At 41.3% G+C, this 17,313-nt stretch overlaps 2 protein-coding genes across 5 annotated transcripts; both read left to right on the plus strand.

Annotated features, from left to right (window-relative positions):
- Positions 1–655: 655 nt before the first annotated feature.
- Positions 656–7,659, plus strand: asb15b (ankyrin repeat and SOCS box containing 15b). 2 transcript variants are annotated; one of them, XM_004548167.4, is made up of 14 exons: positions 656–719; positions 984–1,092; positions 1,740–1,792; positions 1,947–2,078; positions 2,208–2,372; positions 2,462–2,568; positions 2,687–2,825; positions 2,909–3,080; positions 3,427–3,587; positions 4,022–4,166; positions 4,993–5,148; positions 5,251–5,353; positions 5,438–5,591; positions 5,721–7,659. In XM_004548167.4, exons 2-14 carry the CDS (start codon positions 986–988, stop codon positions 5,888–5,890), a joined length of 1,764 nt encoding a protein of 587 aa, XP_004548224.2. In that variant the 5' UTR covers positions 656–719; positions 984–985; the 3' UTR covers positions 5,891–7,659. The 2 variants fall into 2 exon arrangements, with proteins under 2 accessions (XP_004548224.2, XP_076732095.1); XM_076875980.1 differs by lacking the exon at positions 1,740–1,792.
- An 817-nt stretch (positions 7,660–8,476) lies between these two features.
- Positions 8,477–15,436, plus strand: lmod2b (leiomodin 2 (cardiac) b). Of its 3 annotated transcripts, XM_076876024.1 has the most exons (7): positions 8,477–9,117; positions 9,614–10,090; positions 11,102–11,362; positions 11,450–11,665; positions 12,374–12,485; positions 12,534–12,829; positions 14,391–15,436. In XM_076876024.1, the coding sequence occupies exons 1-7, from the start codon at positions 8,842–8,844 to the stop codon at positions 14,415–14,417; spliced, it is 1,665 nt and encodes a 554-aa protein (XP_076732139.1). In that variant the 5' UTR covers positions 8,477–8,841; the 3' UTR covers positions 14,418–15,436. The 3 variants fall into 3 exon arrangements, with proteins under 3 accessions (XP_076732139.1, XP_014265071.1, XP_023009079.1); XM_014409585.4 differs by having other exon boundaries at positions 12,374–12,829; XM_023153311.3 differs by having other exon boundaries at positions 8,478–9,117; positions 12,377–12,829.
- Positions 15,437–17,313: the final 1,877 nt, after the last annotated feature.

Genomic DNA, 17,313 nt, shown 5'->3' on the forward strand with positions numbered 1-17,313 from the left:
TATTACTTTATGATCAAATTTTACTATGAATCATGATCATCAAATAATTAGGGGGCAAAATACCCCCCACTTTTTCAAAACTTCAAACAGGCCAAATCAGCTCAGTCCCTTTCTGCTAGATATGGGCATAAGTGTAATATACTTAAGGTTGAGAGACTGTTAATGTGGAGATCATTCTGGGCTTTGAGAAATTACCACTGACATTTTCCACTATTTTTTCCAACATTATACAGGAATGAATTATGCAAATCAATCAGAAATCAGCTGCAGCCATGTGTCCTTTCACTGTCTTTCCATGTAAGCAGCTTTGGAAGGGAAGTATCCCTTCTTTTGCATACATCTGATTCAACTTCTTCATTCACATTACTGGGATGTATATTGTTAAGATTATTAATTATATGTAGAACTTCTTCATCATTTTATTATTTTGAGCTAATGCAATGAATGCAGGTTTCCAAAAGTCAGGTCTCAACTTCTCACAAGCTTGCGTGTTTCAATTACATGGGAACAAATAACTTCATTCGACTGAACACACAGTGCAGAAGTACTTTGTCTGCTGCAGTTGTAAGAGAAGACGTGGAAGGCATAGTCTGAGCTGAGGCAGGTCATCTAAAGCAGGCCACATCTAAATATAACCCAAACAGCTTAACACACTGCAAAACAAAAACACAACCAGGCTGTGAGCTGGAGACCTCAAGGGGACTTATTCAGATCAACCGGTGAGACCGACTAATATGACTAACATGAAATGCAAGTTAAGGTTGTTGTGTAATTTCCAATAGGACTGCTTTACATTAGCATGCTTATGTCCTGCATGAATAGTGGTGATACCGTGCCAGAAAGTTGCATGCTGTGCAGAAAGCACGATTTACAGACTGATAAGGTTTCTACATTGTATAATTCACCTTCATACTGTACGCGAAACTCCTATTTATGAAAAGAATTCAAGTGCCCCTTTCTCTTGCTTTTGTCTCTACATATAGAAATGGAGGACTTTGAACAGGAGGCCATAAATGAAGACTTGATTGAGTTTGCTATTCGAGAGAGCATTCAAGATGCCTACAAGCTGCCATGCTCAGTGCAAACAGATAGGTATGGAAAACCAAGAAGGGTCTTTAATGTTTATTATTAATGAAAATTGACAGTTAGGTCAATAAGTATTTGGACAATCATATAGATTTTGTAATTTTGCCCGCATACAATGTCACAGTGGTTTTAAATGAAACAATCCAGATGTGATTGAAATGCAGACTTTCAGCTTGAGTAGCATTCCCAGTATGCTTCAGATCACGATCTGTTCTCATTCTGAAGCATCATCCAGTCACTTTTGCAGCATTTGGCTGAATCCGAGCAGAGAATACAGCCCTATGCACATAATTCATCCTGCATCTAACCAAGTCAGAACACTGTTGAGGAGGTAGGCGTACCATTGTCAAAGTCTACAATCAGCAGAATGTAAATACAGAAGGTTTACAACAAGGTGCAAACCACTGGTTATGCTCAAGAACAGGAAGGTCAGATTAAAGTTTGCCAGAAAACATTGAAAAGAGCCTGCACAATTGTGGAAAAAACCAAGATTATATGAACTTTTACTATACTTAACCTGTACTTATGGACCTAACTGTATTGTTAGGAGTTGTTTATGTTCCAAATTAACAAAATTTTAAGGCAATCAGCAATCAAAAGTATAATGAAGCTCTATCATAGTGTTTCCAGAGTAAACGCTTTCATTTTCATAGGAAAAACACAAATAGTGTGGAGTTTATGAAGATTATGGCAGCCATTCAAAAAGGTAACGTTCCCTTTAATCATGTTTGCCTTTTGCATGCGGCATTAAGCAAAGACGTACAAGGCGGGCGCGCCTACATTTAAACTCACTGTTGGTCATAAATATTAAAAATGTTTCCCTGTGAGTCTCCTTGTGGCTCTTGTTTGTATCTTGGCAGGTGATGTGGATGCACTGCAGGAGCTGTCAGGTTGCGCGTCTGCCTTCAGAGAGAGTGACAGCAGGGGCTGGCTGCCTCTGCACGCAGCAGCTGTGCAGCTGCAGCCAGATGTCCTCCACACAGTGCTGCAGGGTGAGAGTGAAAACCAGTGTGATGTCAGCTTGATCAAACTATTTAGTGGAATGTAAGCTACAATTACTGGAGCAGTGGGCTGAGTAGATTTCCACCTTTAACGCAGTCTTAATGGTGTTCTTGTTGCAGTGTTGGAATCCACCGACCTGACCCTGGAGGAGCAGACGGAGGACGGTGATACGGCTCTGACTCTGGCAGCTGAGGCCGGCCAGGTGGAAAACATCAAGCTACTTCTGAAGCACGGAGCTTCACCGCACAACAACAACAGCAGGAATGAATCACCTCTGCTAATCGGTAGCACAACACACTCAGACAGCTGACACAACACCTTCATTATTATGCTTTTTTTTTATGGAATCATTTTTTGTTTTCCATTTTTGCAGCAGTGAGACAACGCTCATACGACATGGTTCTTTCCCTCATCATGGGCGGGGCCTTCGTAGAGCAGGTGTGTCTCACCAAATGGAGGGCCATTCACGAGGCAGCAAAGGTGAATGGAGCTGAAACTAAACTCAAAGTTCAGGTTTAAGCACAAAATTTTATTTTTCTCTAGTTTTTATTACCTTTCTTTCCTTCTGTGTTCATGTGTGTCCTATCCCTCACCCCAGGAGGGTTGTGCAGCTATTATGATGCTGTTACTCCGACATGGAGCCAAAATAACAAGCAGAGACGGTCATGGCGTGACACCGCTGGGGATCGCAGCTGAACATGGCAACTCTGAAGTTTTAGACATACTCATACACCACGGTAAAACAGTATATGTTGTATCATGCCTCATAAAAACCTCCTGACGGGTCAGACATTGCTGTATTTTCTCTGAACTCCACTAGGTGGTGATGTGAATGCCCAGGCAAGCAATGGAGACACAGTCCTGTATGATGCAACCGGATCTGGAAACCTGGACTGTGTCAAGCTGCTTTTGGAGCACGGAGCCAACCCAAATGTTGCCAGCTACGCCTGCCAGCTGCCCATCCATAGAGCTGCGTATGAAGGATACATACTGTGAGTTCATGCAACTTTAAGCTCACTCTCAAACCCAATAACATCTGACTACATTCAACAACATTCTAACTAATAATCCCCAAAATAAATAACTTGACCAAAAACACTTTCCTCTAATTTTGCAGCCAATTTGAATGTAAAGCATCTGTCTCCGCAGCTGCAGTGCTTTCTCTGTACTCATCGCCACAAAGAGCCCTCTGTTTATCACTGTTTTTCACTTTTGTCACTGAATAACAGTAGAGCTCACACCACGATCTAATGAACATTTTTGTCTCTGTTCTGTTTTGTGTTTTGCCCCGCTCTCTTCCTGTTTATCTCCCACCCACCCGATCTTCTTTCTCTTCAGAATCCTGAGGACTCTCATCCCTATCACCACAAAGAGAGCTATTCGCCTCTCAGGCCAGAGCCCTGTCCACTCTGCTGCAGACGGGGGGCAGGTTCAGTGTCTAGAGCTGCTTATCCAGAAGGGTTATGATGTCAACGCCCTGCTACATGCACACATCTCTGGTACGAATCAGCTGGATGCGCACGTGCACACAACATCAACTCAGGCCATTTAGTTATCATAGTGAGTTTCTAAATTATGCAGGACTAAAGCGGTACACGCAAATACACACATTCGGTAAATGCAAAGATGCACGCACATGCAAAAAACAAGTGCAGATGAAAACATCTCTTCAGTGACTGTGAAGGGTGCTTCAGCCCCCATCACTGATAAAGTTGTGGTTCATATTTGCGACATTGCACTGCAAAAAATGCAAATCAGTGTGAAGTTTATCCATCTGAACACAGGACTAAACATCTATACACTGGACTATATATGTAGAGCAATATGCAAAGTCAATGCTTGGTAATGTTGGGATTTTCTAAAGTGATGAAGTTTCCAGCCCTCTTAAAAAAGTCGTTTATATTTGTAAGCACAAGTACTGTAAATGCTGCAGAGAACTACGGGGACCTCAGGAAAACTCCTCTCTACTTCGCTGTATCCAACGGTGATGTGACCTGTTCGGAGAGGTTGCTGGCGGCTGGCGCGAGAACTGACCTGGATCCACTGCGATGCATACTGGTTGCTATACGTGCTGAGAGGTAAATAGCGTATGTACATACAGTGCTGTAAAAAAGTATTTGCCCCCTCCTGATTTCTTTGTCACATTTGCATGTTTCCTATCGTCACACATTTTAAAATTAGACAAAGCTAACCCGAGTAAATACAAAGTACAGTTATTTAACAATGATTTAATTTATTAAGGGAAAAAGCTGGTCCAACCAATCTGGCCCAGTGTGAAAAAGTAATTGCACCTGCTTGGTGCAATTCAACTGTAATTAACTATATTTTTTATAGAAAGCTGAATTTAGTCACTATTCACTATTCAAACCCAGGCCCGATTATTACCTACTGAATGAGGAATTTGTGTGAAAAAGTAAAGGAGGCTAAAATATCTCAAAAATCAGCTCATTGTTTTAAAATTTAAAGAAACTTAAGAACAGATGAGAAACAAAGTCATTGCTATATATCAGTCTGAAAAGGCTTACAAAGCCTTTGTAAAGCCAACATTTCCTGGAGTGCTTGGCCTACCAATATTACTCCAATAATTATGTCATGTTTACCAAAATGTGGCCTAGTCAAAGCCAACCACTTATTAGATTTAAAGGACAATTACTGTGTAAAATATTTAGTGTTTACACAGGTTACCTCTGTCTATTATCTGAAACATGCTCACAGGCAGTGTGACAAATATGCAAAACAGTAAGAAATCAGGAAGTACGATTAGGCAAATATTTTTTTAACATCACTATAAATGTAATTTGACTATACAGTACATGTAATTTCTGACTATTATCATTTCTGGTATTGGCAGCGCTGTGTTACAGCAGAGGCATTAAAATCTTCTTTTTTTATTTCTGTAACCAGGTTCGACTTGGTGGAGCTGTTGCTGTCCCATGGAGCAGAGGTTAACTGTTATTTCAGAGTGATCAGCAACACGGTGTTCCCCACAGCACTGCAGTACTGCTTCAGAGACCACGTCATGCTGCGATTGCTGCTCAACAGTGGATATCACGCTTACAAGCACGTATACCTGCTGTGAAATTAGTCGATATTCGATTTATTTACAGAGGATATGTAGTTCAGATTCATCAATTTCATTATCGGATTTTTGCAACCGTACAGGTGTTTCCAGTGCGGTCATGGTGACAGTGAAGAATTGGATAGTACCTGGACTGAGCTGCATAACCAAGCCTATCAGATTTACAGTCAACCGAAAGTCATCTCAGTAAGAGACACTACAGGCAGACACACAGACCATCTGTTAGCTAACCTCTACAATATGTCACTTCCCTTTTCTTTTCTTTTTCAGTTCTGTGAGTTTGTGTCAGTATCATGCCTTGCTCACGTTGTAGGCAAAGTGGTAAGGATGCTACTGGACTACGTCAGCCATGTCAGCATTTGTTTTAAGCTCAGACAAATCCTGCAGAGGAGGCCGGAGTGGGATGAGATTTCTGACATACTGGGTAAAACTGCAGAGACAAGTCTGTAGATAAGAAAAACGTGCAAAACATGCACTCTAAAGCAGAGAAAAACATGACATTTTGAAAAGTGATTTAAAAAGCTGGAGGTTATGTGTGTTTCTGTGTCCAAAGGGAAGCCACGGTCTCTGCAGCACTTGTGTCGACTGGTAATCAGAAGTCACATGAGCCTCAGGACCTTGAATGACCCTGAAACTATGGCTGCTGGTCCCTTCCCCCCAAGGCTGATGAACTACCTGACCTACAGAGAGCGTGACCTGTACGGTGACCTGTTATCTGTGTGAAACACGTTTTATTTATACATGTGACTAAAGTGTGAAAACAGCCAAAGTGCTCATTTAATGCAATACCTTATTTCAGTTGTTTTTTTACAGACTGAATTAAAAACCAAAAAATGAATGTCTAGTATATGAAATAGATGTCCCTCACACAAGTGCTTCAGTTCATGCATGAGGAGAGCTGAGCAAGTGTGACCTGGTCCTGGACCTTTGCAGGGTGACGTGTGTTAAACCTTGGATGCACGAGTGACTGGACCCAACATTCTTCCATAAGTGGGTCAAAAATGGCCTGTGTTAATTATGCCGCTTTTGTTATTGTGATTAAAAATCATCTTTGTGTTATATTTTATACTATATTTTGGTTCAGACAAGAATGATTTGATGTTTGAAATATTTTTTTCACATTTTGAAAATCGGAAATGAAAAAAAAAAATACAAACCAGCAACAGAACAATGTCAACATCCATTTTGTTTGTGTGTCGGTATGAGCGATACTTCCTCTCTTTATATTTTCTTTGTCCTCCTGTCTGTATGAAGTTTTGACCTATTTCTGGCTGTAATCCCTTCACACAGGTACATTGATTTTGTCGCACTGACTGCTGACTTTATGATCTTCGTTACTTGGATCTGAAATCTTGTTGTCTTCGATTGGCTTTTTTTCCTGGGGCCCAGTTGTGACTTTTGTCACTGTGATTGTGGTTTGCCGTTGGGAGCAACCTTCCAGCCGGCTTCTCATATGTGATGCAGCAAGCTCCTTTGAGAGCTCGGTGAGGACGACCCGTCATGCAGTTGCGATACCAGATACCAATGTGAAGCTGCACCACAGCACCATGGGCCACCTCTGTGTTTTACACTGGCAGGTGTAGGTGCCAACAAACCGTGGAATGTGATTAATTGTGTTTTTTTTTTAATCCTTTCTGGTATTTTCCTCCATGCCGTACCGCTGAATGCAAACTCTGTGCTGTAAACCTCTTCAGAAGACACTGCACAGGAGGCAACATTATCTGTGGTGATGTTGCGTCTTGTCTTTTTGAACCTAGTGCAAAACTGCTGGACCGGGATTTCCCCCAGATTCTGAACTTCTTCCCCTGACTGTCTCCCAATACAAACCCGTCCAGTTCTTGCATAGGGGATGCATGCATCACAGACTCAGAAGAACTTTTGGCTATGACAAGCTTGTTTGGCATCTACTGTAGAAATTTGAACCTCCCCCTGAACAGCACAAGCTGTTTATCTACAGTGACACAATCACTGTAAGTGGTAAATGTGTGCTGCCTGCTAGTTCTTGCTGTTTAAAATAATCTTCTTAACGTGTTACACTCTTTGTGTTCAATAAAATATATTTTCCTGACAGTCGCAGTTGACAATAATCAAAGGTTCCCATGAAATTCCATAGGAAATGATTACGGGTATTTTCTGGCCCACTTATGGAAGCTTGGGGTAGTAACACAAAAACTAAAACTTTGTACATGTATAAAAGGTAAGTTAAAAATGTCATTGGCGTAATATCAAAAACACTTTTTTAAGGAATAGTTGGAACATGAAATTATAACAACTTTTCATTAATTAGATATTGCAAGGAAAAGACCACACCAGATCCTTTTTGACCCACTTATGTGTCTAAGGGTTAACAAAATCTCAAGCCCACATGGCCATTAAAGAGATGACGGGTAAACCTCGCATTAATTGTTTCAGCCTTCTTTTTTAGTGTCTTGACAATCTGGTGTCTTAAAATGTAAACATAAAAGTCATAATATCAGTGAAATATAATAAACTGTGACATTTACAAAGTTGTGTAACCTCTGTGTCTTTATGACCTGATGACATCCAATTACCAAAGAATGAATTTATTGTTTTCTATTTGAGTTAATAGTCAGGAGTCTGTGCACAACCAAAAGAAAAGAAATCAAACGAAATCAATTCTTGCAACTGATATTTTTTAAAACCAAAACTTTTAAACAAAACGAGGTTTAGTATTAGTGGACATTAGTGAATGAAGAGACAGAATCTGTGGTGAGCACTCTACTGAATTTAAAGCCTGATTTCATGACCAGTAATACCCACTGTTCACCCCCTAACACAGCTTAATTTTCCTCTAGGTTTGAATTATTGGGAGGTATTGAAAGGTGGGATCTGAGGGAGAGCCCAGCCACCTTTTGAAGGAATCTCAGTGGCCACTACCCAAAACTTGTGGCTAATAAAATATATGTTACATTTTAGGTCCCATTTCTTTGGTGGGTAAACCAACTAAAGTTGGCAGAATTCAATATAAATAAGGCTTTTGTCCCTCACTCAATATGTTTATCTACTATTTTATGTGTTTATAAATTCATCAAGACTGGCATAAAAGAGAAAGAGAACTTTTTGCTGAAGGATATGTAGCGGCCAAGCCTGTGCCGTTTTTTCAACTATATGTCATGCGTCTTACTTCTTGTGTTGACTATATTCTGAGCCCAGTTGGCTATAAACAAAGGTTACAGACTACTACATTGACAGGACACATGGTCTCTGAGCTCACAGGCTTTTTGTGTCTCTGCCTCTCAGAGCAGCACCTCCCAAAAAAAGATGCTGCATCATGGTGCCTACACTTTAGTACGTTCCCCTCTGATCCCTCTCTTAAGGCCTGAACAGCAGCTGTGGAGATTAGAGAGGAGAGGCCACGGACACACACGGAGGATCTCCGTCACATAAACTCGGTTGGCCAGGACAGATCTGGTTCAGACTGGAGTGGGCTTCAGTGGCAGAAGACTGGATCCAGAATATGCCGACAACTTTTTTCTTTGCCATTAAGGACCTGAATTAACTTTGAATTTCTACTAGTTTCATAGTGGACCGTATCTTTTGTTGGAATTTCCAATCCCAAGCGTCTTCATTTTGGGGTCTACACCAGATCATAAGCAAATCAAGAACCGGCCTGTCTGCATTTCTGTCACTTCTGTGCTTATCACACTTTGGCCATGAGCTGTTTTGGGTATCGTCGAGAGCTGAGTAAGTATGAAGACCTTGATGAAGATGAGCTTTTGGCTTCTCTCAGCGCCGAGGAGCTGGCTGAGTTGGAAAAGGAGCTGTCGGACATCGATCCTGATGCCAATGTGCCCATAGGACTCAGACAGCGAGACCAGACAGATAAGACCCCGACAGGCACCTTCAGCAGAGAGGCCCTCATGAAGTACTGGGAGAACGAGACACGTAGACTGCTGGAGGATGAGTTAGGTGGAGCAAGTCCAAAACTGGTTAGTGTTAACATTTATTTTATTTTTATGTTTTGGTTCTGGTGTTCTATTAGTTTTGCTAAAGAACAGAGTAACTTAAAGTAACATTATTACAAATTCTTCTAGTAAGACGCTGTCCATATCACATGATCCTGCTAGCATTTCAAGATTTTATTAACTGTATTAGTCTAAAGAGCTTGGAAAGAAAAGCATCTGGACTTCTTTAGGTTGCTTGAAGACATTTCACCTCTCATCCGAGAAGCTTCTTCAGTTCTAAGGTCAAATGGTGGACAGTCCCAGATTTAAGTCCTAGCGGACTGTCCCCCAAGAGGGTCATGAACCCCCTGTTGATCCTCTACCTAGATCTGACCTTAGAACTGAAGAAGTTTCTCGGATGAGAGGTGAAACGTCTTCAAGCAACTTAAAGAATCCAGACGCTTTTCTTTCCAAGCTCTTTAGACTACGATGGTCTGGATGACTGAGAACCTTCACAGACATTAACTGTATTAAAATACAGGATGAAGAACAGGAGGAGGACTGTGTGACAGAAGAAACCAGTGAAGGAGAAGAGGACAAAGATGATGAAAATGAGAAGGAGCAAAAAAAGAATGAAAAACAAAGTGAGGAAGAAGAGGAAGCAGAGAACAGTGATGAAGAAGAGGAAGAAGAGGAAGAAGAGACGGAGAGTGAAGAAGAACCTGTAACAGAAGAGGAGGAAGAAGAGGACGAGGAGGAAGAAGAGCAAAATAATAAATCAAAACCTGAACCGTCAAAAAATTCAGGGCAGGTGACGTCGTGGGCCGAGAACCTAACCCTACTCAAGCCCCAGAGGGTGGAGCCTATTAGGCGGACTCCTCCTCCTCCTCCACCACCACCTGCTGACCCGAACACCACTGGAAACCCAACTGTAGTCGATGACGCTCTGCAGCGAGTGCTTAGAAATGACTCTGAACTCACTGAGGTTAATCTCAATAATATAGATGACATCTCACAGGTACAAATAAAATTCTTTCATAACAAACTAATTTCACAAAATATCTTCACCAACATGTCACAGGAAATGCAGATAACTATGGTTATAATAACAATAATAACAATTAGCTGCTGACTAAGAATTGCATGAATCACAAGATTAGGTTCATTTAGGTTTTGATCCTTCTGTGTGTTGCTTCACTTGTGTTATCATAAGGCAATCAAACAAAACAGGTTTGCAATCAGCTCTATCGTGAGTTAAACAAATTTGTGACTTTGTGAAATTTAAATCTATAAGCCTTGTTTCCAAATCCAGCAGTTTTGCTCAACTTTTAGCTAAATTTCACAACCTGGCAGATGAAGATACAGGAAGTTCTTTACAGGACACTTTGCAGGCCTTTTTAGCAAAAAGGAAAGAACTGAGCAAAATGCTAATCAGCTATCTTCCGATGATGACTACATTTTTTAGAAGCTTTTTAAATTTTATCCACATTAGCATCCTAGAAACGAAGTCATGAGATGATCACGTTAGTTTCCAAATTATTTCTCATTGACTAAAATAGATGCTTGCAGCTGTCACCCTGGCTGAGGCTGGCAAGTCCAAACCACCCATGAGATTCAGGGGTCGGCAATCAATTTTCCTAAGGAACCACATTAAAAACTGAATGTGTTGGAAGGTTTGGAGTGGTGTGGCTTTCCAAAACAGTCCCAGTTTCTCATGTGCTCTAAAATCGGTGTTTGATGCTAAAGCCATTCTGGTGGGTTGCACAATAGAAGCAGGAAAGTTACTCATACAAGTTGCGGCTAATTTTAGTATTGTTGTAACAACAGCTTGGGACCAAGGCTTTGTGTCAGTGTGGTAAACACTGGCCTTTCTGAAGTGTCAGATGACTTCAGGAATGTCCTGGCGTCTATGTGGTGGTGGCAGTGCTGAAGGGAACAGAATCATATTATCTTTCACTTTTTATAATGCTCTGTGCTTCGAGGTTCTGATATGTCTGAAGAATATAAATACTAATAATTTACTTCTCAGGAAACTCTCATCCGATTTGCTGAAGCATTGAGGTCAAACACACACGTGAGAACCTTCAGCCTCGCAAACACTCGAGCTGACGACCACGTGGCTCTGGCCATTGCTAAGATGCTAAAGGAGAACTCCTCCATCATCAGCCTGAATATAGAGTCTAACTATGTGTCTGGAAAAGGCGTGATGGCTCTGGTTCAAGCACTACCAGGAAACAACACCTTGACGGAGCTCAGGTTTCATAACCAGAGGCACATGTGTGGAGGACAGGTTGGATTTCTTCCTTCTCATTCCTATTCTGTGTCTGTGCTGTGCTAATGACATCATGACATCATCATGAGCAAACACGTCTTGCAGGTGGAAATGGAGATGGTGAAAATTCTGAGGGAAAACTACACCTTGATCAAACTGGGTTACCAGTTCAACCTACCTGGGCCGAGAATGAGCATGACAGGGATCCTCACCAGGAACCAAGACCGCCAGAGGCAGAAACGGCTGCAGGAGCAGAGGCAGCAGCAGCAGAACCAGCAAGGGGCACAAGAAGGAGCTGTTAACCCCAGAACCACTGCACTGGTTTGCAGCTTTACTTTGTCTAGCTGGACAGCATCCCGCACCCCACTTATACTAAAATTTATACTGACTTTACTGTTTTCAAAGTTCTTATTTTTGTGAAAAGGAGTAAGATCTTCATCATAAATGTTAACTCCAGAGCTGACGATCACTCCAAGGTCATCGTTGACACCAAACTACAGAAGGAAAACTGGGGATGCTAGAATAATAAGGAAATTTAAAAGAGAATGTAAAAATTAAATAAACACAAAAATCTCCTGAAATCTCATTAAAATGTTCCCTGATGGCTTTATGATTTCAATCAGAAGTCATATTTAATAGGTCATGGTATTTATTTTGCAAATTATGTCCAATTTTAGAGTAAAATAAGCAATAAATCAGGGTATTGTTGAGGGTGTAGCTGCCTTGTTATTGATAAATTGCTATGTCATCAGTCTGCAGTGATGTCACAGTCTGATACTACTCATTTTCGACACCTAGTTCAAAAACAAAAAAACAACTCCCTTTTAAAAGTTGGACGTCACTAACCCCTGGGTGAATGAATTTTTGGCCATTTATTATATACGTATTTTTATTTTTCACAGTTCCTCTACAATGCTAAATGAACACCTGCTCAAACTTTAATGCGCACCCTTTCACCTGCACAGCTTTTCCAGAAATATTACTTTTTCTGTTTATCCATTTATTTGTCTATGCGCCTTTCTCTGCCAGCAGAGAGGAACGCCAAGTTCATCACCTTACAGCTCACCCAGGGCCTCTCCCTGGTCCTCACCTAAACTGCCCCGAAACGACCTGGCTAAAAAACAGACACCCCCTGCGCCACCTCCTCCCCCACCTCCACCCCCGCCTCCTCCGCCACCTCCTCCTCCACCTCCTCTCCCGCAGCAGGAGAAGAAAAAGCCCACGAGGATGATTGCAGAGGTTATCAAGGCGCATGAAGCGGGCAAGAAAAAGACGGTGAAAACAAAAGGGAAGAAGGGGAAGAAGGGGAAGGTGTCGGGCAATGATGAGACAAACGGCATCCTTAAGGAGCTCAAAAATGCCCTTAGGCCAGTGTCGGTAGAGAGGAGAGGGGAGGAGGGCAGCAGGCCATCAACACCAATGAGGTCAGCCCATGATCAGCTGATGGAGTCCATCCGCAATAGCAGCATGCGCAATCTGAAACGGGTAAGTGGTGTTAAATTGATGTTTTTCTAGCCCCAAATTTGCTTCTAATTACTAATAGTCACATTAAAAGTTGTAGCAGACTGAAACTTGATTATTTAGAAGTGCACTCAGCCAAACATTGTGTGAGGTTAGAGTGCTTCGAGCTTTAGTGTGAGAAAAGTTCAAAATTCAACACTCAAGCAGAAACACAAGCAGACGAGCAGAGCTCTTGAAGCAAAATTGCAGAGTCTCTCGAAAGCAAACTGAACAAGCGGGGAGTTTAATTTAGATGTGCATGACACAGAGTCAGCGGTGTCTGAGTCATCTCTGTGGCTGACATGCTATGTTCTGTCTGTAGAGGGTAGGCAGGCAAAAGGCTACTTGCTGCCATCCAGCACTTTGGCGTGATCACAACGCTTTTACAGCCAGTAAATAATAATGACGGCCAAACAAGTCAAGTATTTTTATCTTGAAGAGGCAGATTAACTGATATGGAGGAAAATATAATAGGACAAACAAGAGGGAACTGCAAATGAACCCATCTGGACTTTGTTTTTCTGCTATTATTCTGAGAGCTAAACTATTTTTACCTCCGAGAAAAGAGATGCTTTTGAAGCTTTATTACAGCTCTTCACATTGTTAGAGTGGAAAATTAGCTCTGCCCTCAGATAGCAGGGTCTCCAAGTGTAGCTGTGAAATTCCAGCCACTTAATGCAGGTATTTATAGAAACTGTTGACTGAAACTTAGATAAAGACAGACACAACACCTTACCAGAACACAACACGGACCAGCAACACACATTTAACACATCTACTGACACCAGCGAGGACATTACGCACATCACTGATGCAATGCTCCAGTTTGTGTTAGTCAGAAATCATAATGACACAATGAAAATGCTGTATCCTGCTATTACAACTAGGAAAATAGTTCATCAATGGTAGCCAATGCGTCTGGGTGATGAATCTAATAGATGTAGCTAGCTAGCTTAGCATTAGACTGGGGAAGGGAGAAAACATTAGCTAATGTACAATAACAAAAATTTCATAAATATGTGAACCGATAAAATTACTTGTCGTCATGAGTTGACCCCTAGATTGCTTTAGATGCTAGCAGGTTGCCGCCATAGCCTATAGTGTGCGTGAAAGACAGCAATTTGTCTGCAAACACTTGCTAACTACTTACCGGGTGGTGGCAAACCTTGAAAAAGTGCAGCGCAAACTGGAAACAGAGAACGTTCGCCTTCAAAGTAAAAGTTGTGCATCCAACAGATTATAAAAGGTGGTTTACAGTTTGCGTGGGACTCTTCACAGTTTCACTACTGCTTGTGGAGTAGTTGGCAAGTGTTTGCAGACAAGGTGGCATCTGCCATGGAAAACAGGCAATCTGGTAGTGACCAAAACAACTTCAAGGACGTTTTTGCCAAATGGTTGGGGAATAAACATTTTTGCCCAGGCATCCAACCACCGTGCTTTCTTGCTTGATTTGGGTCAAACAAAATGTCAGAGAGATGAAAGTCACGTGGTGAGCAGTAATGTGCATTAATACCTCCTAGCTTGATTATATCATTGTCTTTTCCAGGTGGAAGTCCCTCGTCATCTACGATAAAAGTGTCATAAAAGACATCATCTTGTTATCATTTGGATACTGATGACGATGGACTGACCGACGGTGGTGAATGATGACAGGTGAAAACTTGGGTTTTCTAAGGAGGCCGACGTGAATTCTTACTCATAAAAAATACACTGGAAATTTGCACTGCAATGACAGCTTTACATTTTAAAAATGTTGAATTTGTTTTTTTTAAGTATTCACAATAGGAATTAGGTACATGGCATTTGTATTTTAATTTGTGGAAGGAGTGAACTAATTTGTTTACTGACAAGTTTTCTAAATCGCTGTTTCCTTAACTGTAAATATGATTTGTTGTGGTTGAACTGATTTAAATATAGCTAAATATAGCCACCTGCTGTTTACAATACCACTTGTGGAAGGATGCAGACTCTTTTCTGACTCTTTGGTTTCTGGATGAGCTCCATTTGAAAGAAAGGGGTCAGGCTGTTAAAGGGAAGAATGCAGTCAGTCCCACGGAGCCACTGTTTTTGTGTTTATCAGTGAGTCAGCTTACTGGTCAAGCGCCACTGATGCATATTCCCACTTCAACACACTCACAATACACCCACTCAAGATAACACGCATTAAAGCAAGGCTTTTGCGCTCTTTGAACAATTCACAGTGCATGACAAGCGAAGAAACTACGCAAACAAGCGTGATTAAAAATTTTATAATATCAAATAAAAACCAATGAGCCCCATATTTGTTCAGCCCGGTGAATGCCAGTGAATGGCACAGCCTATGACCAGTAGCCTAGCTTGGGACGACTAATGACAACTAATGTTTGCTAATGTTAGCCACCTTTAAATAACTTTTTGTAAGTACCAGCTGTTTTTTAGCAGTGTGTGCTGAAATGTATTTTTTGGATGTGTGTTACTTTCTAACAGTTGGTGTTTCTTTTAAGCTACACCGAGTTTCTCCAGAGGTTTTGCTTTTTGGATAAGCTGCCATTGTAAACAAGAACGTGCTCTTCATGACTTGCCTGGTTAAATAAAGGTTCAGTTGACTCACTACACCATTTTGTGGTACAAAGTGGTATTGCACAAATGTCCAGGCCTAGTTCAACTTCAGCTGATATCACTTCAACTCAACATGCAGATGTTTGAGATATAAAGTTATAGAGCAGCTTTAGTTAACTTTGGAAGGTTTTAATCCTCTGAGGTGTAAGTCATCATAACCTTAACCTTACCCAATAAACCCTGTTGAATAGATTTTTTTTAACGTTTTGAATAAGAAATAGAATAGATTTGACGCATGTCTGTAATTCAATTCAATTCAATTTTATTTATATAGCGCCAAATCACAACAACAGTTGCCTCAAGGCACTTTATTTTGTAAGGTAGACCCTACAATAATACATACAGAGAAAAAAACACCCAAATCAAATGACCCCCTATGAGCAAGCACTTTGGTGACAGTGGGAAGGAAAAACTCCCTTTTAACAGGAAGAAACCTCCAGCAGAACCAGGTTCAGGGAGGGGCGGGGCCATCTGCTGCAACCGTAAAAAGGATGATTTCTGTTTATCTTGATTTGAAGACTCGGGAGAGCATTTTAATAAAAATAAGAGGTGGCATCATGAAAGTAACAATAAATATTTTTAAATGCAGGAATTTATTGTAATCCTCCGTAAATTTAAAAGAATAATACTAATACAGTGCAAAAGTGGCATAAGTACATTCACCAGTCACTTTGCGAGGTATATCTGACGTGTACTAGACTGAACTCCCTTTTAGAACACTGCCTCAGTTCTCAGTGGTATAGATTCAAAAACCTGCTGGAAACATTCCTCAGAGATTAATAGTCCATATAGATAGTCCATATTAACTGTCAGCATCGCACGGCTGCAGGTACACATCCATGATGCGAATCTCCTCTACCAGACCCCAGAGGTGCTCTATTAGCTTCTATCTGACTGTGGGGGCCGTTTTAGTACATAAACTCATTGTCATGTTCAAGAAACCAGATTATCTGAGCTTTGTGACATGGCAACAGTATCCTGCTGGAAGCAGCCATCACAAGATTGGTAGACTGGGGTCATAAAGGGATGAACAAAGGGCAGAATGGATCCATTCTTTAAGGTTGTTTACACCAGAGTCTGATCCTACCATCCGGATGGCGGAGCAGAAATTGAGATTCATGAGAGCAGCCAATGGGTTTTCCAATATTCTATTATCAAATTTTGAGAGCATCAGTTTCCTGCTTTTAGCTGACAGGAATGGTACCTAGAGTGGCTTCTGCTGTTATAGCCAATGTACTCCAAGTTTCAGTTAAATGCATGCAGAGATGCTCTTTTGCATTTGGCTGTAACAAGTGGTTTTTGAGTTACTGTTGCCTTCCTATGACCTCAAAGCAGTTTGACTATTCTCCTCTGACCTCTAACAAGAAGGTTCTCTCATCCAGAGAACTGCCACTCACTAGATGTTTTGACCTCTTTTGGGTTACTTATATTACCTCTCTTCCCCATTCTGATCCTCAGTTTGAACTTTATCAGGTTGTGGTATGCCCTGTTAGAGCAGTCACACTGACATGATAGTCAGGTGCTAGTGAGATGACAAATCAGAATGGAAAGAAGGAATGACGTGTCAAGAAGAAGATCATATGAGGTGGGGGATGAGAGTTGAGAGAGTGAAATCAAGAGACTGAGAATTGTGATCTATTAGTGTCAGCCATCCTAATCCTGGTCTTGTGTTTGTTTATATGTCTTGGAAGAGTTCCCCAACTCCTAAATCCACAGAACAGCTGTTCAAAGACAGCAGTGTCAGGCCCTGAGAGGTGGCAACGGCCAGAAAACTACAGATTTGATCAGGACCGACAGTCTCCAAAGCACCAGTCACTTGATCATTGGGTTTATTGTGCATCAGAAGGCTTAGGTTTCAACATTCAAGATTC

The sequence above is a fragment of the Maylandia zebra genome, linkage group LG17 (genome assembly GCF_041146795.1).
Source record: "Maylandia zebra isolate NMK-2024a linkage group LG17, Mzebra_GT3a, whole genome shotgun sequence".
In the NCBI taxonomy this organism is placed as follows: Eukaryota; Metazoa; Chordata; class Actinopteri; order Cichliformes; family Cichlidae; genus Maylandia; species Maylandia zebra.